General features: G+C 44.3%; 1 protein-coding gene across 2 annotated transcripts in view; it reads right to left on the minus strand.

The window, feature by feature from the left end:
• SORCS2 (sortilin related VPS10 domain containing receptor 2) overlaps nucleotides 1-25,724 on the minus strand; it is a 129,967-nt gene that overhangs the window by 77,635 nt on the left and 26,608 nt on the right. Inside the window, exon 3 of one of the 2 annotated variants that reach the window (XM_083624441.1) lies at nucleotides 8,179-8,278. In XM_083624441.1, the coding sequence (XP_083480567.1) occupies nucleotides 8,179-8,278 (100 nt within the window). Of the gene's footprint in view, nucleotides 1-7,637; nucleotides 7,662-8,178; nucleotides 8,279-25,724 lie in introns of those variants that run through there. The other variant, XM_083624442.1, reaches the window with a different exon arrangement.

The following is a 25,724-nucleotide window of genomic DNA, read 5'->3' on the forward strand; positions in this document are numbered from 1 at the left end:
TCATGGAAGAGCCACGTTGCACATTATATTGCAAATTCAACTGACATCCATGGGGACAACTGAGATGCTTCATGTGGAGCCAGGCTGGATCTTAGGAACGAGTGAGTCCCTGGCTCCTAGCAATCTAAGGTAAACTCAGTCAGAAATAATGATGAAAGTTAGCATTGCCATTGTGAGTGCTATCAATTTGCTTTCCGTTGCAACACGAAATTGGGGCTCGCTGTCCTGAGGATTTTGCTCCCTGGTCAGAGTAGAAGACTAACAGAAAAGACAACCAGGCAAAAATCCATAAGCAAAGTGGGCTGTTAAGCCTTTGATCGTTTATTAGTCGTGACAAAGATTCAACCTCTCTAAAAGCAAAGAAAGGAGAACCCAAAGGGTGTTTTGCCTTCTGAAGGTTTACATTTCCCACAAAACAATAAACAAAGCATCTGTGGCACAGAAAATGTCAAAGGTGCATCACAAAATTAGAAGGGGTTACAACAGGTCAGACAGGTCAATATCACAATGTGTCAAACCAAACATTTTGTGAATTATAAGTCTTACACCTTTCCAGACAGATTTTGCATGAAACATTCTAAACAGTTACATTCAAATAACAGTTACAGATAGGTAGCCGTGTTGGTCTGCCATAGTCAAAACAAAAAAAATTTTTTCCTTCCAGTAGCACCTTAAAGACCAACTAAGTTAGTTCTTGGTATGAGCTTTCGTGTGCATGAAGAAGTGTGCATGCACACGAAAGCTCATACCAAGAACTAACTTAGTTGGTCTTTAAGGTGCTACTGGAAGGAAAAATTTTTTTTTGTTTATTCAAATAACAACATGAGCAATCAACAGGATTGGTACATCCTATTCATTGGAAAGTCTGGGCAATCATTGCCATACACCTCCTCAATCATCTCCATCAGGAACCATTGTGCTGGAGAAACTCTGCCCAGATCCTTCCCCTGACAAGCTGCGGCCTATGTGACAACAACAACAAACAACAAACTGCCACTCTGGGCAGCTTTCAGTACATATGAAAACATAATGTTAAAAATTTCTCTATATAGGACTGTCGTCAAAGGTCTTCTAAAAGTTGTGTAGCTCTTTAACTCCTTGACATCTGATGGGAGGGTGTTCCACAGGGAGGGTGCGCTGCCAAGAAGGCTCTCTGCCTTGTTCCCTTCTTGCAGTGAGGGAACCGCCAGAAAACCCTCGGAGCTGGACCTCAGTGTCTGGGCTGAATGATGGGGGTGGAGATGGTCCTTCAGGTTTACTGGGTCGAGGCTGTTTAGGGCTTTAAAGGTCAGCACCAACACTTTGAATTGTGCTTGGAAATGTACTGGGAATCTTACACTTAGGGGATTATGGCAGCAGAGGTTTCCCAGAATACAAGTGTGTGGGGGTAATTTTGGAGGTTTATGATATAGAATAAATCATTTACAAAACATTCATATATACAAACTTTCCCTAGCAAAACAAGCATGATTAATTGCTTCAGTTTAAATAGATAGAGTGGTGCTGCTTGCTACAATTGCACAGTGGGGTGTTTCATTCATTGAAACCTGTGGCATTGCCTGCTTCTACCACAGAGTGGCCACTAGGGGCGCTGCAGTGCAACAACTTTGACAGCAGAAGTTTTGACCACTTGACACTTAAAATTTTAAAGACCTCAGAGGTGTGAGTATTAAAGAAATCTGCTTAGGTTTTTGGGACTCTGTTTGGGTTTTTGGGGTGTGTATGTGATGCAGTGCATTGAGGAGACATATCATTGCATTTATGCCTTTGCACTGGCGACTGTGTGAGGGGAGGCAGCAAATATGATGACACTCATGTATCACCATGGGGGGGGGGGCTTGGTTTCCATCACATGAGTCAGCAGAAGCTGTTTACTGTGCAAACACATTAGACATGTGCAACTGCTGTTTACTTCTGCAAACTACTGTCTGTATAATAGCTGGAGAGACGCAAGACCTTTGTGATGTCAGACAATTCTCCCTTGTGGCAACTATTCACCCCTTTTCAGCTGCATAGCTTTATCCAGCTTCACAGCTACCATCCATTTTGGATTCTGATATGTAACGAAAGATAGATATTTGCATACTATGGATTGTTTAATCACCACAGAAAGAAAGAGTTAAGTAGCAAGGGAAATGGAAGCTGCTTATTTCACCTCTGCTAGTCTTCACTGATCTTCAACTCAGACAACCAGGCTAAGGGGGACCTGCGGAGTAAGTCAGGTGATGGTTCACTCTGCCTCATCACCTCTTGGAATGTACAGAGGCAAAACTCTTTCCTGCCAGTGCAAGCTGAGGAGCTAGGGTCCTCTCTGCCTATTGGCTGTGTTTGTTCCTCCTGCTCTCCTGGCAAAGGCATAGACAATATCTGAGGCTGAAAGAAAACATACCCACTGAGAGCCTAAAGTTAAAACCATAGTTAAAGCTATGGTTTTCCCAGTAGCGATGTATGGAAGTGAGAGCTGGACCATAAAGAAGGCTGATCACTGAAGAATTGATGCTTTTGAATTATGGTGCTGGAGGAGACTCTTGAGAGTCCCGTGGACTGCAAGAAGATCAAACAGATCCATTCTTAAGGAAATCAGCCCTGAGTGCTCACTGGAAGGACAGATCATGAAGCTGAGGCTCCAATACTTTGGCCACCTCATGAGAAGAGAAGACTCCCTGGAAAAGACCCTGATGCTGGGAAAGATGGAGGGCACAAGGAGAAGGGGACGACAGAGGACGAGATGGTTGGTGTTCTCGAAGCTACTAATATGAGTTTGACCAAACTGTGGGAGGCAGTGGAAGACAGGAGGGCCTGGTGTGCTCTGGTCCATGGGGTCACGAAGAATTGGACGTGACTAAATGACTAAACAACAACAATCTTTGCAATCTTTTGGGGTGTCTGGGGTCTTAGAGGAGGGGTAGTACCTCTGGTGGGGGACACATCATGCTCCTTCTGGGGTCATTTGTCCACTTTTGCTCCCCCACCTCTGCACTCAGCTCTCACCTGTGGCTTCTAGAAGCTGTCAGCATGTGACAGCAGCCACACGCCAGGAAACGGCCACCAAACTTTTTTATTGAAATGTGGCAGCAGCCAGTGTGGCATGGCTGAGCTGCGGGACCTCCTTCCCAACACTTGATGTTGCTGCAGGTTGGCATCATAGAGTGGTGTTGAGGTCAGGAGCACCAGGCTGGCTCTGCCATGGGAGCTGCAGCGATGCCACTACTGGTTAAATGCATAAAAAGATTTTGCAGCATGCTTAGAATGGGTCCTTCTTGTGGGTCCATTTCAGGAAATGTTTGTCAGTTTCCAAAAAAAAGAAAAGTGTGAGGTCTTGTGGCTATCTGGATGTTACAATATGACACACAATTTATCTGCACTCTCCAGTCTTGTTTGTGCAACCCATATATTCAGTCAACTGCTGTTTCTAAGGCTAATTCAAAAGATACATTGGCAGTGTGAGCGTGGTTGCTGCACCTTCCAATCTATGCAGCTCCAGTAACATGCTACCATCTTTGTGGGCAGGATGGAGTGGCTACCTTCTACATTAGTACTACTGGCCCTGATAAGCAACAATGGTATAGGAAGTAAGCTCACCATCCACCTGCTCACATGTTCTTACAAGAGCAGCATGGGACCAGACCACCCTGCAGATGCATTTGGCCTTCACCAGCCCTTGAACTAGCTTAGCTTTGTATGCCTCTGTGCATTTGTTTTCGCCTTCCTACCTTGCTACATGTACTGCCCTGATTTTCTCTTCTCTTATTCTTTATCCCTTGGCAGCCACTGTTTCCTTTCTTCATATCTGATTGGTCTTAAACTGACAAGTTCCTATTTCTTTGCTTCTCTTTTTCTGTGGCCTTCTTAATTGCTGCTCAGTGTTTAACAAATTTGTAATTGTCGGCAACTCTTCTTGTTGGAACATCTCCACATATTGGCTCATGGTCAAACTTGGCTCTCCCAAACTGATTCTGGTGCTCATGTTGCCCGAAACTCTGGCTCTTTGTCATTTTCCCACGCTCCCCACTATGATACTCACGATGAGTACCTTTCAAGCCAGCTACAGTCTTCCTCTTTGCAAATACCTTTTATCTTTATACTTTCCCCCAAGCTATTGCTTTGCTATATTTTCCATATAAATTATTATTACTTATAGTCTATTCCTACAGTCTCAATCTCCCTCCACTCCCTGTTTCTCTTATTGAATCCCTGCAATCTGGTTTCTTTTCAAACTATTCTGCTAAGGCCTCCCTTACAAAACATGTCAAATGGTCTGCTGGTAGTTAAAGGTCAAGGTGTCATCTTTGTTCTTATGTTCCTTTATTTCTTCTCTGCATGTCACACAGTTGCTCACGCTAATCTTCTGGAATTCTTGCCTGGTCTTTGTACTTCTCTTGCTTTTCTTTTTGCAGGACTAAACTACACAGATGATGTGAGAGCTTTAAAGCACTTATGGGTGAGGGGAAACTGAGTGGACTTGGGCAGCAGTGCTGGGTGAAGGGGCACCTAGCAGCATTTGCCCCTGTGCAATTTCCTCAACTCGAAATCACTCTCCAAAATGGCTGGGTTGGGGGGGCATGTTTGGTGTCTGTCTTTTTTCTAGCTAGGCTATTAGCAGTTTGTGCAGGTGGGAAGAAATACTGATCAGGAAAATGACACAGAGGAAGAGTTGAACACTCCTTTCTGCAGCACTGCTGCCCCAAGCCCCATGACTTCTTTGTATTGTACCTGGGAGATTCAAATAGCAATCATATCATGTTTATAAATAAATCCCAATGATTTCAACAGGACATACTCCCAGGTAAACATACAGAGCATTACAGTCTCAGTGACAGAGCTCCCGCATCATATGTGGCTTGGTCCTTGGTGCTCAGATATCATACTTTTTGTGCATTGTTTCAAGATTCCCCATAAGAATATTCCCCACTTTATCTCCTCAAGATTCTTTCATTAAGGCATCTTTTGAGTACATTTCTCTCCCTCTCTCTGTGATCATATAGCTTCATTTAATCTGGACTGACTCTGCACTGATCAATAGCTCTGTCTTCCTTGTATCTCTGTCTTTCTCTGCCATTTCTTTCTGGGTATTCCAGTGCCCCCTTCAAGATCAATAGAATTCATTGGCTGTTTCTCCCAGACTCTCTTTCATTCCCATCCCCTCTCTTACTAGTATTGATTTGGTGGCCCATCCTTCTCCTGCTCAAAGTCATGTCTTATCCCTGCCTTTTATCTTCAAACCAGCTCAGTCAACAAGACCTGTATCTTTGTAATTTGTCAAAGGGCAGCAGTACACAATGGGTGTGCAATTTGTGTGAAACCATGTGTCTTTACACTCTCATGTTCATACATCCGGGAAAGCTCAATTGTCCCATTTTTATCAGACATGGGTTTTTTTTAAAAAAGATGCATATAAGCACATATTTTGCTTCCACACTTGTGACAGAAAACACCCGTGGGACACCATTGGGGCCCACAACAATTGCAGTGATGTCCCTCGAATATGTCAACTGATGATTGGACAAGTCTTTGAATAATCAAATCCTTATCATCTCATGTCTTGACTATTATGATAATTGCTTTCATTATATTTCTGTAACACAGCATTACAACCAATGAACAAACCACAAAGGCACACACAATTCTTTTGTCCCAAGGCAACCCATAATTAATGACATCTGTCATGTGAACTAAGCAGTATTCATTACATTCCAGACTCCAGCTTTATGCATCTTTGGCTCCAGAAAAACAGAGATCAGGCCTTCAAACATCATTTTGAAGCAACTGATTGACAAATAAGCCAAATTACCAGGCATTATCAATATGCTTCCAGCTCGGGTCACCTCATTTAACAGCAGCCTGTAATTTATCCCAGTCCTTCAAGCATGCCTGATGGCCCCATCCTAACAAGACCAATTCTTGTCTGTCTTGGGCACTAAAACAAGGGTGACACACAGAAAGCCAGGAAGTCCTCCAATCTTACAAATGCCCAACTCCACTCCTAACAAAGCAACCAGTGTGCTAAAAAGAGGAAATGGGAACTAGACTTTTTTAAAAGCTCAGAGCAAGAAGTGAAGATTTCAGAGGTTTTGTCAGCTTCAAAGCTAACTAAACAGAGAACTTGGTGTTTTTACAGCTCATTAGTATCAAAAGAATGGAAATACAAAATGTCACAGGCTGGAATAAATTCAGGGGAATTCAATGTGTGAACCAGAAAACTCAGGTTCACTCCATTCCACATGCACTGGAAAATATAGACCACAGATGCCCACCTTGTACACTGTGGATATACCCTGAACATCAACATACACTGGGCATTTACTATATTCCTCCAACCTGATTGGCAGCCAATTCACAACACCATGCAAAAGCAATCAGCAAGCCTCCATAATTGCTTTCTGCCAACCTCAAAATCTATTAAATTTACAGCTGAGTGCTGAAATAAAACCACCAATCAACAATTCTGGGTCACATCATGATAAACTGAGTTGTTGTATCACTTGGACCTCCCAGAGGAAAATGGTTACCTTTAAAGCAGGAAACTGATAAAGCCCATTTCATAAAGCAGAACATCACCTGAAAATCTAATGTTACATACATTACTGAACACAGACACCATGAACACCACATCCAGGACACTGAAAAAACAGCTTTACATATGATTTAGAGACCATAAATCAGTCATCTTAACCAAAACAATTAAAATACTGTTTCACAACCCTTTAATTCTGATGGCCACAACCTCTCCCACTTGAAGATCGTTCCTACAGAGCATCCATCAAATCCTGGGATATTAGAAGCAACAACTGGAGAACAGCTCTTAGTCTGGATGACAATACAATTTCTATTTGTCTGTTCCTCTTTTTTAAAGCCCCTTCTCTTGTACATGCCACACTCCTTAGAATTATTCAGTTCTGAAGCTGCACTCAGACAGTGTTTTATTTCATTTCCCCAAGATTTCCTTACTTTATCATTTTCACATTTTGTGTGATCTTCCATAAAATGTAAAAGCTACTTCAGGAAATAATAGTGGAATCTAGTAGAAGGTTAGCACTCATTTCTGTTGACCTGAAAAATTGTGGGATGAAAAAATTGGGAGCGGAATCCCAGCATCTGGCGTGCCAAATGGAATAAAATATTGGGGGGGGAGAGTAAGCCCTGCCCTGCATAACAGATCACATGACATGGTGCACAGACACCATTTGAACGGCATTGCCCATCAACTTTTGGGGGGCAGGCCTCTCAAATATTTTAGTGGGGGCCTGAAAACCCCTCAGCCCCTAGGAGTTTGCTCCTATGCCCAGCATACAGTTCTTTCCCACTGCTTTCATGGGTGAATCATGGGGGAACAGAAGCACACATTTACATAAAGGGTGGGGAGTGGAGGCAACATGTTTAATGAGGCCTGCTGTTGTGTCGCAACTGACCCACAGGTGTGAATTAAATGTAGCATGAATGTCTCACTCAAAAAGCCACAATTCCATGCATAATGCAACTGGGAATGCAGTGTAAAAGGAACATCAGACACCAGCACAGAAGTGACCAGGAACTCTAATGCAATTATCTCCACGTCTGAATGCACCCTGAGTGCTCTTAAAACTGTTACCTTCTCACAACGTTCATTTGAAGTCACAGCTATGTTATTTAAAACTCACATTTAGCATTGCCTCTTGTTCCAGAGTTCCAAGAGCAAAGATGGGAAGTTTGTGTGTGCATCCACAAAAGGTCACAACATTTCAGGCAACGAATATGAGATTTCTTCAATTGTTCCATACAATGTTTTCAGATAAATTATAGTTACGGTACTTCCTGCTCATGTCAGCACACATTTCCAGCTTTTCTTATGATCCTGCAGGCAAGGTTATCTATTTTTACCTTTTCATGCATGTTACTGCTCTTTCTTCCCACCCTTTATGTCACTTGCTAGATACATGAATATCTCAAAGAGTAAGGTTAAATAAACCAAACTATGGTTAATACTAAAACTATTTATTGCTAGCATCCTTCAAACATGATATTTAGGTATTGATACAGAGTTCTACAGCATTCCATTAATCCCTATTTTACAGCTGCTCCTTTATGAGCTAAACATGGATGGCATAATCCAGCAGGAGCTAAATTCGGCCAAGTAGAAGGTGAAGACAGCCATTTCCTGAGCTGACCTATTGAGTTGTATAGTAAAGAGTACCCCCTTACCTTTTTTTTGTTAGTGGGGCAGATGTAGAAATTTTCAATAACTGTAGCAATTCCAGGCTGTAGATTCAACTTGGTATATAATGTTCCAAAATCTGAGGACCTGGTATGGTGGAAAACAGAACTTTAAATGCATGGTGGTAATTAACCAGTATTTTTACATTTCAAAATAGAGCTGATATATAGCTCACATATTATACATTTGAAAACTGTTATAAACAAAAATTTTAGGTAAAGTAACTGCCCAATTCTGAAAGCCCTGCTCAAATACAACATATTGTTATAGATGGGGGGGCTAAACCCTAGAAATTAATAAATGGTAAAGGACCCCTGACAGTTAAGTACAGTCATGAACGACTCTGGGGTTGCGGAAACGTCCGCAGACAGTTTTTCTGGGTCATGTGGCCAGCATGACTAAGCCACTTCTGGTGAAACCAGAGCAGTGCATGGAAATACCGTTTACCTTCCCGCTGGAGTGGTACCTATTTATCTACTTGCACTCTGACATGCTTTTGAATTGCTAGGTTGGCAGGAGCTGGGACTGAGCAACGGGAGCTCACCCCGTTGCAGGGATTTGAACCACCGACCTTCCGATTGGTGGCTCAGTGGTTTACACCACAGAGCCACCCGCGTCCCTCCAGGGAAGGGAAGACTGCAGGCCAGTGAAAAAATGCAGGCTAAGCTGTTGAGTCAGAACTTACAGGGTTAAGAAGTTCTGTGTGACGCCTCACATTCTTCAGAGGCGTGTTTAGAACACTGGGAGTGGTCAGTATCTCTGAGAGAGAGAGAGAAAGAGACACACAGTTTGCGAAGCTCTGGAAAGATGAGCTGTATGTCACCGGGAGATTAACGATCTGTTGTTTTTGTACGAGATTAAAGCTCTTTGTAAGATAAGGAAGATACCGAGCGTCTGCCTGATTTATTGAGCACACAAGGCTGCTTGCTTCTGACGCTGTGTGCTTTACTCTGCTAACTGGTAAAGCTGGAAGCCCGGAGGGAGCAGAGGCGCCACGGAAGCGTGTGGACTCCAAATGGGGCAAGCTGCCAGTAAAGGTCACCAAAAGGTTATGGAAGATCAGCTGACGCTGTGAAGCAAGCCAGGTTTGTGCCGGTGTGTGCTGTGTGAACTCCTGCCAAGGAAGAGGGCAGTGGAGAAAGACGCTGAGAGGAAAGCCAAGCCAGCTGGGGAGCTGTGCCTTTGATCGTGAGGCAAGGAGCTCGCTGGGAGGTGCTGTGCTGTACTGGGTGCCGGGAGGAGCTTCTACTGGTCGTAAGTAAGCTGGGCCCCGGGGGAGAAGATGGCAGACAGCCATGAATCGTGTGCAGTCCTTTTTGAAGAGGCAGACGGGAAGGAGCCCTGGGTCGGTTGGCAGGCACTGAAGAAAGTGGGAGCCAGACCAGAGGGGGCTAGACGCCAGCCTGAGGGACGCCCAGAGGGGGCCAAGAGCTGCACAGAAGCTGGGGAACGCCCAGAGAGTCAAGGAGGGGCTGTGGGATGCCCTGGAAGCCCAAAGTGGGCTGAAGCCGTGTCAGGAAGCTGCTGCGATGCTTTGACACGCCAGAGAGATGGGCAGCCGTGTGCTGGAAAGCTGCTGGAAGCTGGGAAGAGGAAAGCAGTGGCTAGCTGTTCCTCTGGAGGCTGTGCACCCAGGAATGGGGGTGCAGGCCAGAAAGGCCAGTCCAAGGGTCTTGAGAGTGCCAAGGCTGTTTGGCAGGAGCTGGAGAAGGTTTGCAGAGAAACCACAGAGCTGGAAGCCAAAGGCCACATCCCCAAGCCTCAAAGTAAAGCCTCAAGGAGAGCTGCTGGCAAGAGTGGGGGGGCACTGCAGTCCAAAGGCAAGTTTGTAAAGTTTTCCATTCGTCGCTGTTTTGTTTGCGGTTCTCCGGAGCACCTGCGCCGAAGCTGCCCACAAAGAGAGAAAGGGCAGGAAAGTCCCAAGGACATTTCCCATGGGAACCAGCCCGGGAGAAGAGGCCAGCGTGGAAAGTCCCAGGGTCGGCCGGAAGGGGAAGGAGGCACTTATCAGATGTTTGCGTCAATGGCTGTTTTGAAAGACGCCTGTAAAGGCCCTAAGGAGGGGGGCAGAAGGAACTCTGTTGCAAAGGCAACGAAGGACAATGTGTTTTGCTGATGGGTCACAAAGGCTTGTAAAAAAGTCTGGGAATGTTTACCTTGTTTTCCTACAGGCGCAGCTGGAAGTCTACGTGACGCCGGGACTGAATTGTTGTCTTTTGTCTGTACCGTGTCTTTTACAGGAGGGGTACATGGTTTGTTTTGAGAACAATGTCTGTACAATTTCCAGAGGGGGGAAACAACTGGTACGTGTTGAGAAAAATCAGAACAACCTCTTTGTTCTGGAATCACCTCTGGAGGGAGTGGGGAACACTCATGTTTCATGTGCATGCGTGTGGCACAAGAGGATTGCACATGGGTCTTGTGATGACTTGCAGATGTTATCAGAATGCACCAAAGGGTGCAAGGTAAGAGAATGTGGTGCAACACTAAATTGCAGGGCTTGCAGGAAAGCCAAAGGCAAGGGATGCAGTTATCCCAAGGTGGAGAGGGTAACCACAAAGCCTTTTGAGCTTGTGCACGCAGACCTGTTTGGGCCTATGCCTCAGCCAAGTCTGGGCAAAGCCAGGCATCTGCTGATTTTGATCGATGATTATACTAGGAACTCCTGGGCTTTTACGCTGCAATCGCAGGAGGAAGCAACGCAACTGATCAAAGATTGGGTTGCGGCGGTGGAACAGAGGTTCTCCACCAAGGTGCAAGGTTTCCAGTTTGACCGTGGTTCAGAGGTCACTGGGTCTGCTCTAAAGAGTTTCTTTCGCCAGAGGGGGATACGTCACAAGGTGACTTCGCCTCAGGAGAGTGGCGTGGCAGAGCTGAGGAGTAAGGCTCTGATCCAAGTTTCAGAAGTCCTATTGAGTGACTCTGGGTTGCCTCACAGTTTCTGGGGGGAGGCAGTAAAAACAGCCAATTTCACGATGAACAGGTGCTACAATGCAGTGGTAGGTGACACCCCATATTTCTTGCTCAACGGACAGAAGCCACAGGTGCATTTCTTCCGTTCGTTTGGTTGCAGGGCCATGGTGCCTGTACCAAAGTGGTTGCAGCAAGAGGGTGGTCCAAGGTACCAGGAAATGATCTTCTGTGGGTATGAGCCCGCGACAAAGGGGTGGAGATTTGCGTACCCAGAAGGTGATCAGACCAAGCTTCTGGTCAGTAAGCATGCTGAGTTCAAAGAGCAGCAGGGAAATAGTTCAAGGCGCAAAGTCAGCCATGACATTGTCTCAGATTGTCTGTCTGAATCCGAATCTGAGCAGGAGGGAGAGCCAGGTAATGGTGATCTGGTCGATGATCAGGATCAGCACCAGGGGGAGGCGTCTCCACAGGTTGTGAAAGGAGTGTCCAAGAGTGAGCCCTCATCTCCTGTTAGAGTGATGGAGAAAGCTCACAGACGGGTCAAGTCAGAGGGGGAGTCTGATGAAGAAGACGCACTTGCTGGCCCCAGTGGGTCAGGAGAAGAACCCCAGTTTGTGCCCAGGCGGTCTTCACGGGCAACAAAGGGAATTCCACCTGAGAGGTTTCGAGTCACAAATGCGTGGGTTGGTCTCGCACAGTGCGAACCAGAGATTTGTGAGGAGACTCAACAGGCAGGTGGGAAGGTGTGGGACACACAGAGGTCTGTAAAGGTGTGCTCACAAGTCCTCTCAGAATGTGATGCGAGAGGGGGTGTTGAGAGAGTCAGAACTTACAGGGTTAAGAAGTTCTGTGTGACGCCTCACATTCTTCAGAAGCGTGTTTAGAACACTGGGAGTGGTCAGTATCTCTGAGAGAGAGAGAGAAAGAGACACGCAGTTTGCGAAGCTCTGGAAAGATGAGCTGTATGTCACCGGGAGATTAACGATCTGTTGTTTTTGTACGAGATTAAAGCTCTTTGTAAGATAAGGAAGATACCGAGCGTCTGCCTGATTTATTGAGCACACAAGGCTGCTTGCTTCTGACGCTGTGTGCTTTACTCTGCTAACTGGTAAAGCTGGAAGCCCGGAGGGAGCAGAGGTGCCACGGAAGCGTGTGGACTCCAAATGGGGCAAGCTGCCAGTAAAGGGCCTCACCTGGGATAGAGGCATTAACATGGCAAAAGGTGTTGATTGCCCATCTAAGGGAAATTTTGGGCCTGGGCAGACAGAAGTTGCTGAGGTGATGGGGTATGTGAGAGATGACAGGAAAAGGGTGTCTTTAGCAAGGTGTGCTGGGAAGGAGAACAAAGACTGAGAGCTAGGGGTGCCATCTATGGGGGGCATGGGAGCCGGGGGCCCCCATATTTTCAAGAAGGGGGCCTGGGCTCACCCAAATTCCACGACGATCCTCAAAAGGACGCACCGGGATGAAGATGCTTGGCCCTGCTGCCTCCTTATGAGGATCACCAGGGATGGGACAGGACGAAAAGGTGGCTGGTGGTGGGTGGGGGATGGCAGGCTGAGTCAGCCCAGCTAGGTGGGGGGGGGGGTGTCACACATGTGACATCATGCACTGCCCCTGCCCACATGTTGGGTGCAACTCAGTGCCTCTGCTGAGCAGGCTGGCTGGGGAAAATGCCTTGGACTCCATGGCTGCACTGCTGTGGGGAAACAAGCCCCTCTCGAAAGGTCCATGCCGTAAGATCTGGACTCCCTGCGTGCAGACTCAAGCTGTAAATGTGTGACTGAATCGTGTTTCTTCAAAGTCCCAGCAGCAACTTCAATTCCCCAAAGGAGCACAAGCCCTGGGCAAGGGCCAGGAGCCCCCTGAAATCTTGCTACCACTTGGCGGGGGCGGGGTGCTACCCAACTTTTGTAACAATATGAATGAAATAAGCTTTACATAAATTCACACCATTTTGCATCATCCAGATTTATGAAACAGAAGGCACTGTAGGAAGAACCCATCAGAAAATGAACACTTGCTTTTGCCTCCAAGAGTAAAAAATACACAGGTATCCTTCCAGTTTTAGCCTTAGCCTTGACATTTTCAAAATACAACAGCCTATAGAAACAATAGTGGATGTACAAATAATGGTGAGTTCTGTCCTCAATGGGGCCCTTCAAGGGGAAGGACAAGAGAGAACATGATCTACATGATCGAAGAACAAGACACTAGGTGAGGCGCACCAAAACATGCACAAACCATGCTAAGTTTCAATGCATTTTAATATCTGAAATAAATCTCCATTCTTACTGACCCTCTTGGGTGCTAAGACTGAGGGGGGTCTCATGCTAGTTCTGCCACCCTCAGTACTGTAAGCTTTCTCTGTGGCAACCCCCTCCCCACAGTGGTACATTGAGCTTTCACCAAATGTCAAAACATCTCTCTTTACCTTGGTTTCTGTCAGTTAAAATATTTTATTTTGTGGGACATACCTATTTTGTTGAATTTATACTGTTCTGTTCTGACTGTAGAAGTTTTACTTTTTTATAATTATAGCTGGTTTATCTGGTTTTATGATTGTATATTACATTTGTGTAACCCATCCTGGGACCTTACAGTTAAGGGCAGGTAAGAAATCTCATAAATAGGATCACAGGGGAAGACGGCAAAGTCACCATGGAAATAATAATCTTGTAAAAATAATTATGCATTAACATCTGAAAGATATCTATGATTGTGAAGATTTGAAATTCTGCATAATCTGTTCATTTCACAGCCCTTGACATGCAAGAGAAACCTAGATTGTTTTGTTTTTTTTAACAATTCAATTGCTTTTCACTTGGCTCTCCTTAGTGGTTAAAGGGTTTGAAAAATAAATGAATTCAATAACAGAATTTTAGGCAATTTTTCAACAGCACAGAAACTAGAACTTGTGAAGGAAAATTGGACATGACAGCATGCCTAACGTACATTTTACAACAGCTTCTCAAAACACCTTCAGATTCCTTATATGTAGCCAAACACTAAGTCAAAATGACATTGATTGCTGTTCTCCTCAGTCACATGTAACCAAAAGAAACCAAGGGGCATCCTAATTGGTATAATTAGTCAGTTCACTTGTCCGCCTGCACACTTACTGGGTTTTTTTTAGGCCTCAGAGCATGGAACAGGAAAAGTATCAGACGGTTAATGGTACAATGCCCATAAAATACTGCTTAGTGGCAGGGGTGCAAACTTGAATAAAATATTGTGGGGGCCCAGGTAAGCCCCGCCCTGCATAATCAATTACACGATGCAGTGCACACACACACACAATTTGAATGGGAATGCCCATCAACCTTGTGGGGTTCCAGCCGCCTAAAATATTTTGTTGTGGGGGCCAAAACGCCCACAGCCCCTAGGAGGTGGCTCTATGCTCAGTGGAGAGGCTCAGATCTGCCAGCACATAGAGAAGGTCAGTCCGGTGCTGATGGGCAATAGGACTGAGCCAAAATGATTCTTGCCATTTCCATTTCATTTGCTCAGAATATCGAAGCATATCTTCTTGTGGAAATCATTTATTGCAAATCATCTTCAGTTGCTTTTTATTGCACACCAGCATACTATTTTTTCTTCAGTTGCACACCAGCATACTATTTGTTTGTGTTGCCTTTTTAATAGAAGTGAATGTTGAAGGCAATGTTCATATCCCTTATATCCTAGAAGTTTCCAAGTGCTCATATTCCTACTTTGTTGCAAGGTGGCTTTTGTAGATATTTTTTGGAATTGATTTGTGTGTGCGAGGCCTCCAGACACTTTAGTACACTGAGGAGTTCTGCTAATTCAAGCACACATGCCACACCATATCATAATGGCAACACAGGTAGCTGAGTAAATATTGTCTCTCTCGGGATGTGAATGTGTACAGTATTACAATGAAGCTACATCAAGGATGCCTCTGCATCTTGAGATAGTGGCACGTGCTCCTCAACAAACACGTGTTTCATAATCCTTGGAGGCTGCTGTAGAACTCCTACTACCCACCTAGAATCCTGAAACACCCACTAGTGGGTGTTAGGGACCAGGATGACCACCCCTGGCCTAACAGAAAAGGTAGAAGCTATGCATAGCTTGTCTACTGATAACAGTGAAAGAATACTGAAGGAATGGAATGTAAACAGCTACGCTATGACGAAGGTGTACTAAACACTAGAAGATCAGTCAAGCATAGAAGTTACACTAAGTCCTAGGTCGAGAAGAGAACAAAAATATTAACATAGGTAACTGAAAGCAGATGCTGGCAGACCACTAACAGAAGACAATGAAAGCAGACACTGAAAGATGGTTACATGCATCCACACATTAAGAGACGGTTAGGGTTGGCTAGTCAAAAGAATCCAAGTATCTCCAAGTGATTTAAGAATGATGACAGTGTGTTGCAATTGTGTAACTGTCATAGGAAAGATTGCTGCAATTGTGGTAACTGTTTGATTGGTTATTTTCTACTCACGTGAATAGATTAGCAGTGTGCTGTACAGTGGTACCTCTGATTACGAACTGAATTCGTTCCAGAGATCCGTTCTTAATCCGAAACCGTTCTTAACCTGAGGTGTGCTTTTGCTAATGGGGCCTCCCGCTGTGGCGCGATTTCTGGGGCAAAGTTCTCAACCCGAGGTACTACTTCCAGGTTAGCGGAGTCTATAACCCGAAGTGTTTGTAACCCAAGGTGTTTGTAACCCAAGGTGCCACTGTATAAGAGATGATGTCTGAGAACATAAAAATTGCTCTCTGCCTCTGATTTTTTAGGAGACTGACCTCTAGATACGTTTGTATCAATAAGAACATAATCTCTACCCCCCCCCCATGAAAGCATTAACATGATTCCTCCTCTGTGTAACTATTACTACTTTAGCCCTTTAACTATGGTTTCTTTTCCCAGATTTTTTTATGATTGGAGAGACACACTGTCAGGGACTGGCTGGATGAGGAAGAGTGGTGGCAGCTAGTGGTTCAGGAGACACCTGAGGGGGAAGGGGACTTTGAACCAGGTTCAGCGTGGTGGGACAGGGAGAAATCATCATCAGAGAGTGAGGGGGAAGGGGAAAGGCTTGAGGTGGCCACAGACGCTGAGAGAGATGGAGAAGGAGCTGGGTTTCCTGCTTCACAATACAGTCCTGATTCAGCTTCTTCTCCTCCCTCTTTCAGCACAGGAATGAGGTGTCGTGAAAAGGCTAGAACAATTAAGAAAAGCTGAGTCACAGCAAAAAATGCAAGGAGGGAGGTATAAATAAGGGAGAGAGAGGACAGAACTTTAGCTTCTGCAACTGACCTGCTTATCTGATGGATATGATGTATGCTGACTCCCTGGTTGCTGGGCAATAAAATTAATTACTGACAAGTAAGTTTGCCTGCTTCTGATTACAGTGTTGGATAAGAGACAGCAGGCTTTTCCAGCAGCCTGACAGATACTAGCATGTGTCATAAAACCACATAAGGAGGGTTCTAGTGAACCAAAGAAATCAGTCATACCCATTGGCACCCTGAGCCCAATAGAGGATACAGGACACACAGTTACAACTCGGATTCCAGTGGAGGCACAAGTCCCCGTTCCAACAGAAAAATTTGCTCCCATCTGAGTCCTTTAATATAAGCTGCACAGACATACATTTAAAGCACATGCATTTGCATGTGAACTTTTCCCCCTCCTGGTTTCTCCTGGTTCCTTATTTCTTCATAAAAGCATTTATAAACCACTTAATATTAAAAAAAAAATGTCAAAGGTGTAAGAAAAATCTAAGTGGCCAAGCACCACCACCAATCCAGATGGTTCACTTTCAGAGACTAATGGAATCCAATGGATTCTTGAATGCTCTTGGGGGCTTTCCAGAACATAGGGCAGAGGACCCTGTTGAAGCCCTTTCCATTTTGTAACAGTGGAGATCATTGGGCTTTTGACACAGTCACCCCAAGCACCCTCTCCAGCATTGCAGAGTGAGAGTAGAACAGTGTCATCTGTCATCAAAGCAGTCTTGCTGACTGCTCTAAACTTGGAGACTTTGGATTCTAGATTAAGGGATCTAATTATGTCTTGCTACCCTAATTCAGTCGGAAATGGCAATAGCTTCATTTTCTATTTTTGTTTATTTACAAACAGCAATAATGACAATGTATTATATAATTAGACAGCATGTAGAGCAGTAGGGAAGGAGGTAATTCACCATCACATTGCTTAGTTGCGACATTTCATACTCCTTCAGCTACATGGGAACGACTGTCAGTCTATGTGACACTAAAGGCAGGTTCCATCTGTTGTTCTATTTTTCCTCTCAACCTATCTTCCAGTTCATTTATCAGTTTCCTAGCAACCCATCTCAATTTTCTGTTCTTACATGTAATTCCTCTTTCAGTTCCTACTGAGAGGCATCCATCTTTCAAAGCAGTTGAGCTTTAATTTCTTCCCGCACAGTTTGAATCACATCAAGTCTTCCTCCTTTGCCCTTCCTGTTGTGCAACCTTGAGCTTTATTCTTGGATACTGAAAACAGTGAAGGCATTTGAAAAGCCTGCCTGCAAAACAACAGGCCATTTTTTGGGGTGGGGGCAGGGGGGGCGGACAAGCAACTAATGAATAGCTGAATGATTTGAAAGCAAAATTGTGGTGCACCTGAAGCTACAGGCATAGAAAAAGTAAAATCTGGAACATTTCTGAATTTATTTTTGTATTTATTTGAATACTTTTATCTCACTTAGTAACTAGAAATGCTCAAGGTGGTCTTAAAATAATTTTAAAAGGAACACTGAAATAAAAACAAAACTCGGAGCCAGCTAAAATTCTTAGAAATCAAAGTCAACATCTAGAAGCATATCCAGATGCAAATGTCTACCTAAGCAACCACGTATTGAGAGCAGCTCTTTAAGGCATGAATTCCACAATAAGGGGACAAGCACCAAGAGGCGGGTTCTCAGCTCACTTTCAGAAGACAGCAGGAAGACTGCCTCCTGCACATGGGACCATCGTAAGACACATGGCAGTATATTCAAGAGCAGATCTGTAAGGCGCCCTGATCCAAGTCATTGTGGATGTTCAAACTCAAAAACTTTGAACTTGGCCCAGAAAACTAACAGTCAGTGTTCTTTGAAAACTGGCATTATGTGCCTTCAAAGGTCAGTCCCAGTTAACAATTGTTATATTCTGAATCCAGTGCTGTTTCTGAACAATCTTCAAAAGACATCCCCACTGATTGAAAAACTGTTGAGTGTTCCCTGAGAGCAACATTGTTCAACATTCACCTGCCCTTTAATAAAAAAATGATCCGATGGGCAAGTCATCAGAGGCTTACTGGGGGGGCACATGGGGGCCATGTCCCAGGGTGCAATTTTGTGAGGGGGCACAAACAGGCACCTCCACAGCAGGCACCTTCATTGGAGCCTGGCTCCACACAAGAAGGAGCTGTGCTTTGGCTGTGGTGCTTGCGCCTGGCTGCAGCAGCTCTGCCCTCGGGTCAGGAGAATGGGTGGCAATGCTGCCATCCACCCTCCTCAGCCACGGTGCGCCTTGCGCCTGGCTGCAGCAACTCCACCACCAGGTCAGGCCTAGGGGGGCGTAGCGGGAAACAAGAGTGGTTAACTCTCAGCTCCTCAGCTTCAACATAATTCTTTCCCAGACAAATTAAGCACAATACCACAGCTGTCTTGTGTCTGAAGATCTACATCCTCTATTAGGTAATAAAATAAATGCAAGAATGCTGGCCTCAGCTTTCCACAGCTAGAGAGAGTGGGAGGGGGGATAAGACAATGTCGTCTTTTGACAGGACCCAAAATAGTGATAATCTATGGGCTGCTTCTCTTATTAAATTGCAGAGCTACTGGATGACTCCCACAGGTTATTCCTGCATCTGACAAGATGTAGCAGTGCCTTGGATTGATATTAATAATCCAAGTAACTGCAGGCTGTTCCTAGCCCCGTTTTACTCAATTCAGATTCGCATATATATGTTCAAATGTATATAACTGAATGCCATGGATGGTGTTTGGTTCTGTATACATGGTGCTACCAATATATCAGCCAGATAGGTGAGGTATAAATAATAAATAATACAGTAGTAGTAGTAGTAGTAGTAGTAGTAAAAAGGGTGATCAGGAGGGAGAGTTAACGGAGCAACTTTGCTCCTCTCCCAACCCAGATTGGAAGACTGGTGAGGAATCAAATTGTTCTTAACAACACAGTCTCAATTCTATTCTAAAAATGAAAGGGGGGGACATCACTATTTTCTAGCAAAATTTAGGTGGGTAGGTAGCTGGAATTAGAAGAGTAACTGAAGTATTTAATTTCAACAGGACCAATGTTGAGAAGCTAAAACAACTAGAGAGGTAGGTGATACTGTATATACAGAAAAACATGTGGAACTTCTTTCAATCGACAGTGCAATAATTATAAGCAATTTGCATAGGAAGCACAGGTCCCATACCAAATTGGATAAGTAATAATCTTTAAGTGTATTTATCCACAGGGTTTATCTTTGCTGCTTAATATCAAAGAAAAATCAGGAGAGAAATATTTGTGATACGAAATTACTATTCTGGCCAATGTAGTTGTTGCATTAGCATAACACCCTGACTGAGTAAAAAGCCACTTAAGGTTCATGTAGAAGAAATAGTAAGAAAGAGATCAAATGGGGTGAATGCGTTCAAAAGGCCAGGTGAGGATGAAAGAACCTGTGGATGTACTTTAAATTCTCAACAGTTTTAATCATTTTAATACTTAAGATGTATGCATCTGTACTATGCCAACCCAGGTTAGGTTTGACTGAGAAGGGAGACAGGCCAAAAACAAAGCATTTCCTCTTCGCATAAAGTTTGCTGGTACTGCAGAGTGAAAGTCAGGTCCAGGAGATTGGGTGGAAGATGCCCAACTCCCCTGCTGCCACTCAGACAAAGGAGAGACGTCCCCTCCATCCATCAATGCAGGAATGACTGGAACCACCTGTAGACACTGGAGAAATTGTGAGTCTGGTTGCATTTCTCCACCCTTTCATGCAACCCCAAAATCTGATCCATAGGGTCCCCATCCAGATGGGGGGGGCACATGGGATCTGCTGTGGGGGGGGGAGAGGAATGAGAAGTCCTGTTGCAGGAGGGGATCCCTGCTTACAGTACATTGGATCCTACCCTCTATGTTGCTGAGGCTGGATTTCATTCTGCCTTTTTACTTGTTAGCAATTCTGAATCAGGGCCAGAGACAGAGAAGGAAAACAGCTGCAAGGCATTATAGGGGCTACTAAAGCTAATCTGATATCCTTTTTTTAGAAGGTAGATGGTTTTCCAGATAAAATTAAATTCAGCAGATTGAATCAGTTTAAAATTTCACAGAACATTTGGTTACATATGATGTAAGAAACTATTATTTCTGCTTTAAAAGAGGCATGTCAAATGTGCATTAAAGGGACTAGTTAGGGTTTTGCTTACAAGCAAACAGTACAGTTGAAGAAAAGAAATCAGTGGATGTAATCAGTGATGGGGCCCACTTTATTAAATATTTGCATATTTTACAGAAGCCTGGGGGGTGAGGAGAAATGTTTTGGTTAAAATCTAACCATTAGATGACAGCAACCCCAAACCATTGTTAATACAGATTATTAGGAAATTGCACAGGATGAATTGGTTGATCTCAAATTTGTGGAATAATACTAATTAAATTCAGTAATATAAGAGGTACACAGAGAAAATAGCACACTTTTTGTTGCTGGCTAGGGGCTCAACAGAGAAAAAAATTCTAGGCATATTGGCTGATCCCTTAACTCTGGCTCAGCAATGCCATACAGCAACAAGCAGAGCAAATGTAACCTCTGGATGTGTTCATACCTTTAGATCCTGTAAGAAATAGCAAGCAGGCAGGTGAAGTTATTGTATGTCCAATATTGAAAGCTGTAAGTTTTGATGAGATCACTAATAGAGAACATGTAGAGAATGGTCCTGTATAATTTCACTTGGAGAAGCTACTCAAAGATGCCACAAAAGGAGGTGTTACAACTTTGCTCTATTAGCCACCCTGAAAGTCCAAAGTTGCCAAGAAATGAAACTGGGTTTTATATTTATGATAAGCCAGAAATGAGTGGAAAGTTATTGCTAACTGAGGTCTTAATTCTTCATCTATGGTGCCTTAACTGCCTCCTTTCTTCACTCAGATACATATTTTATCTTCACAATTATTTATGGACAGAGCAATCCTACAGCAGTGGTGGTGGTGCTGGAATTATGTGGAAGATAAACTGCCACTCCCTAGGCCCTGCCCACTCACACCAGCTAGGAAGGGAGGGGCAGGGGTGGATTTTCCAGGTGTCCCCCTCCACCAGTTAGCCCTCTAAGAAAATTCTCCCCTTATAGACTCTAATGGGAAAGAAAACAACTGCACCAGTTCCAAGGCAAGCATACATTTTTCAGCCCGAGAGTGTCAGGGGAAGAGGGGGCTCCAGTTCTGGTGGGTCCAAAGTGCTCCCCCAATGTGCCCCTGGAATGCCCCACATGGTGATGGCCTCTGAGCACAAACCTCCCTTCTGAGAGTTCACATTTGCTTCCTTGTTTGTTTAAGAGCATTTCTACGCCATGGTACAAAATTGCTTTACAGTGTAATCTACAGTAGGACAATAATAAAATACAGTAAATTATTTAGAGGCAATAAACAAACAACAGAATTAGCATGATATACATTTAAAATACCTATTTAAAAAGCAAAGAATTTGTGTTTTAAAATATAGCAGCTTCCCCATACTATCCAACATCAAACCAATTAAAATGCCTAAGAGAATGAGATGTCTTCTTCATCTGACACCTAAAAGACAATAAAACAAAAGCCTCCTTGGGTGGGAGTTCCACAGCAGGGGTGCCACAAATGAGCAAGCTACCCACTTGGCTATTAAACAAGAACCCTATTTCAAATGTCTAATACTGAGGAGACAGTGCTTGCTTTATGGCACTTGCTTTGTAAAAAAATATAATAAAAAGGTGAATAGAAAATGAAAATCTGTGAGCAGTTCTGACATCAAGCATACTATACTGTGGCAAATTGTTGCTGTAGACATTGAATGAAGCAGAATAATTATGACTGAATTCTTACAAAGTTCATAGGACGGTCAGGCCACATATGTCAGCATCCAACAACAGAAATGTTTGATGAGAAACTGGCAACCAGGAAGCCGTTCCACAAGTATGAAAATTGATTTGTAAAAGCTTCAAGTTACCAGCTTGAAGCAGAGAAATAGGAAAGGCAAACACCCAGCCAGCATGTATCGTATTTCCTCTGGCACTTCAAATATACTAAAATCTTCATGGAAAATAATCCTATCAAAAATATCACAATCCTTTTCCACACAATTAATACTACTTTATTCTCTGTGTTTATCTGTCTATTCCAAAAAACAGGAAACGTGGTATTTCTATGGGAATGAGGCAAGAGAGAAAGGGGTACACATTCCATACATACCATTTGGACATGGGGGGGGGGATTTACTGTAAATGGGGCCATGCAGAACATGAGCACAGGAACTCTGGACCCCAGCCCTTATCTCATGTATACAGCTGCTAAAGGATGTATACTGCACATCTTAAATAAAGTTTCCTTCCATGGTACACCCTTTTTTGTATATCATAATGCATTTAAAATAAACAAACAAACAAAAACAAACCACATTTGTGTCAAAGAAATGTGCATGAAAGCCTTGCTCTAATGTACTCACAGATATTCTCATATATAGATGGCTGGCAAAATGCACCAACAACTACACACCACAATGCTGATGCACAGAGCTGTGGCGGGAAAGGCTGGTAATTCTGTCCCAATTGGTACTGCAGCTGATAGTGGTCTTCCCCAGCCCTTATGCCCCCCACTCCCTCGAACTCACACTTTACAGTTCCTAGCAGGAAATCAAAGCCTGTGGGGTGAAGGTGTCAATGCTATTTATTATTTATCAGGTGTTTTGAAGACTGCCTTTCAGTATTATCACTCCCAAGACAACTAATGAATCAGATAAAACTGATAAAAACAATAAAAACACATACGAACAATAAAAACAGCAGACTAGAAAAAGCAAAAATAAAATTGTAGCAGAAGAATAAAACCAATTCACTTGGGCTTTTAAGAGCTCTTGTTGCATGGTGCTAAAAAGACGTAATGATAGATGCCAAGTGAGACTCCCTGGGTAAGCTGAGAAATTGCTGATCTTGTAACAAAAATATGTAAGCTGTCCCTAAATTGTCCAAACCAGACGATTGCAAAGTAGTGCATATACCACCAATTTTAAAAGAAAGATCTAGGACCATGAGCATAACTTCTGATCCTTGTAAATTGGAGGAAAGCATGGTTAAATATAAAGTTATCAATCATACAGAACAGCCTTCTCCAGCCTTTCTAGATGCTTGCACTACAACTCCTATCAGCCCTAGTTCAGCCCACATGGCCAATGGTGCTGGATAACCAGTCTCATAAAACCAATAAAAAAAGGTAAAGGTAAAGGACCCCTGACAGTTAAGTCCAGTTGCGAACGACTCTGGGGTTGCGGCGCTCATCTTGCTTTACTGGCTGAAGGAGCCGACCTTTGTCCGCAGACAGTTTTTCTGGGTCATGTGGCCAGCATGACTAAGCCACTTCTGGTGAAACCAGAGCAGCGCACGGAAACGCCGTTTACCTTCCCGCCGGAGCGGTACCTATTTATCTACTTGCACTTTTGACGTGCTTTCGAACTGCTAGGTTGGCAGGAGCTGGGACCGAGCAACAGGAGCTCACCCCATCATGGGGATTCGAACCGCCAACCTTCTGATCGGCAAGCCCTAGGCTCAGTGGTTTAGACTACAGCGCCACCTGCGTCCCAACATGCTTAAGTCTAATTAATGCATGATGTGGTTAATACCATAGAGCAGGGATGTCCAACAGGTTGATCACGAGGGATCACCGGTAGACCCAGTGAGGTTTTGGTAGATCGTGGTCGATCGCTGGGTCCCTTTCCTTAGCATTGGTAAAACAGAACCCACCCCTGCCCCCTCCTCCCACCCTCCATTGTTGCACGATCTGCCAGTGGCGTAGCGTGGGGGGTGCAGGGGGGGCCGGCTGCACCGGGCGCAACATCTGGGGGGGCGCGCTCGCATTCGCAGCTCTCTGCCCCTACCTGGCTCTCTCACTTTCTCTCACTGCAGTGCTGGTTGTGCAAATCCGATCCGAGCCGCCGGGTCGCCGCCCACTGTGGAGGGGGGGGTACCAGGCGTGCGGTGCGGTACGGAGAGAGAGCGAGGGTTAGGGGGCGCAAATTACTTGCCTTGCCCCAGGTGCTGACAACCCACGCTACGCCACTGCGATCTGCAGAACGGAAGACGGAGTTTACTCAACGAGGCTGTTTGTTTCCACAGTGATCTTTTGATGAGTGGCTGTTCCCCTTTCTCCCTTGATCTTAGGCTCGAATTCTAAAAAAAATGGGGGCTTTCCACCTCCCTATAAAAAAAGCTCAACAACTTTAACCTGAATCTGTGTGTAGAATGCAGTCTCTTGCGAGTTGGCCACCCCTGCCATAGAGTAAGCTGCCTTGCCAGGCTTAGTGTAGGTCACTTCCCCTCACCTTGGGAGGAAACAGGTAATCAAGCCTATTCTTCACCTCCAGTCTATCTGAGAAACTCAACGTTTGAAGATGTTAGAGCTGGTTGTTCCAGCTCAGCTATATGGCTCTCACCAGCCATTCTTGAGTCAATAATTCTTATATCAATAATTTAGGAACTTCCACAACTTTGTAACTAAGTGAAGTTTTACTGCCTGTGCAACCTTTCCTGAAACACATGAATCTGACCTTTGGAAAGTTTGTAAGTAAAATATTTTTAAAATTACCAAATGTCTTTTCCTATGCTGGGGGAAGAGGGAAACTTGGGGGGGGGGGCTTTTTAGGGGGACATTTTGGAACTCACTTTAAAGGGCACATATTTTAAAGGTTTAAATGCCTAAGTTTCTACGCTTTACTTTGCTGCATATTTTGTGATTTTAAATCTCTGCTAGGGTTCTCTCACCAAAGGGCACTTGCCCCAAACTTGGATCTTGGCCTTTAGGGATTCTCCTTTCTATATATTTTTCTCCTGAACCAACTAATGGTCAGTGTAGTGGTAGTCTAGAAATATCTGGAGGGCTCCAGCTTGGAGAATGGCAGATATAAAAGAACAAGCCTTGCTAAAGGAGACTCAGTGTGGCTTCTGACTAGCCTTTCAGAGTTCTTTGAAAATATCAAACAGAATGTGGAGAGGGGTGATTCAGCAGGCAGTGTACTTGGACCTTTAAAAAGCTTTTGATAAAATCCTCATTGAAGGCTCCTAAACTGCACTTTATCATACGATAAAAGGGAAGGTCCACTTATGGATTAGTAGCTCGTTTAATTAGAACTGGATGCAAAGAGTAGAAATAAATGGATGGTTCTCACAATGGAATAAAGAAGTAGAATCTCCCCAGGGTTCTACAGGTGCTTTTAAAGTGGTTCAAAGTGAACTGGCTTTTAGGGTGAAAAGTGAGGTGGCCCCAATTTTCTACGGCAGTGAAAAACAAAGAGCTCCCAAAAACTAGGTGAAGAGGCAAGCAGGAGCCACGCAGGCACGCAGAGGCACTGCCAGGAGGACCGAGCCTGAACCCAGGACCT

The sequence above is a fragment of the Podarcis filfolensis genome, assembly GCF_964270895.1.
Source record: "Podarcis filfolensis genome assembly, chromosome: 7".
Taxonomy (NCBI): Eukaryota; Metazoa; Chordata; class Lepidosauria; order Squamata; family Lacertidae; genus Podarcis; species Podarcis filfolensis.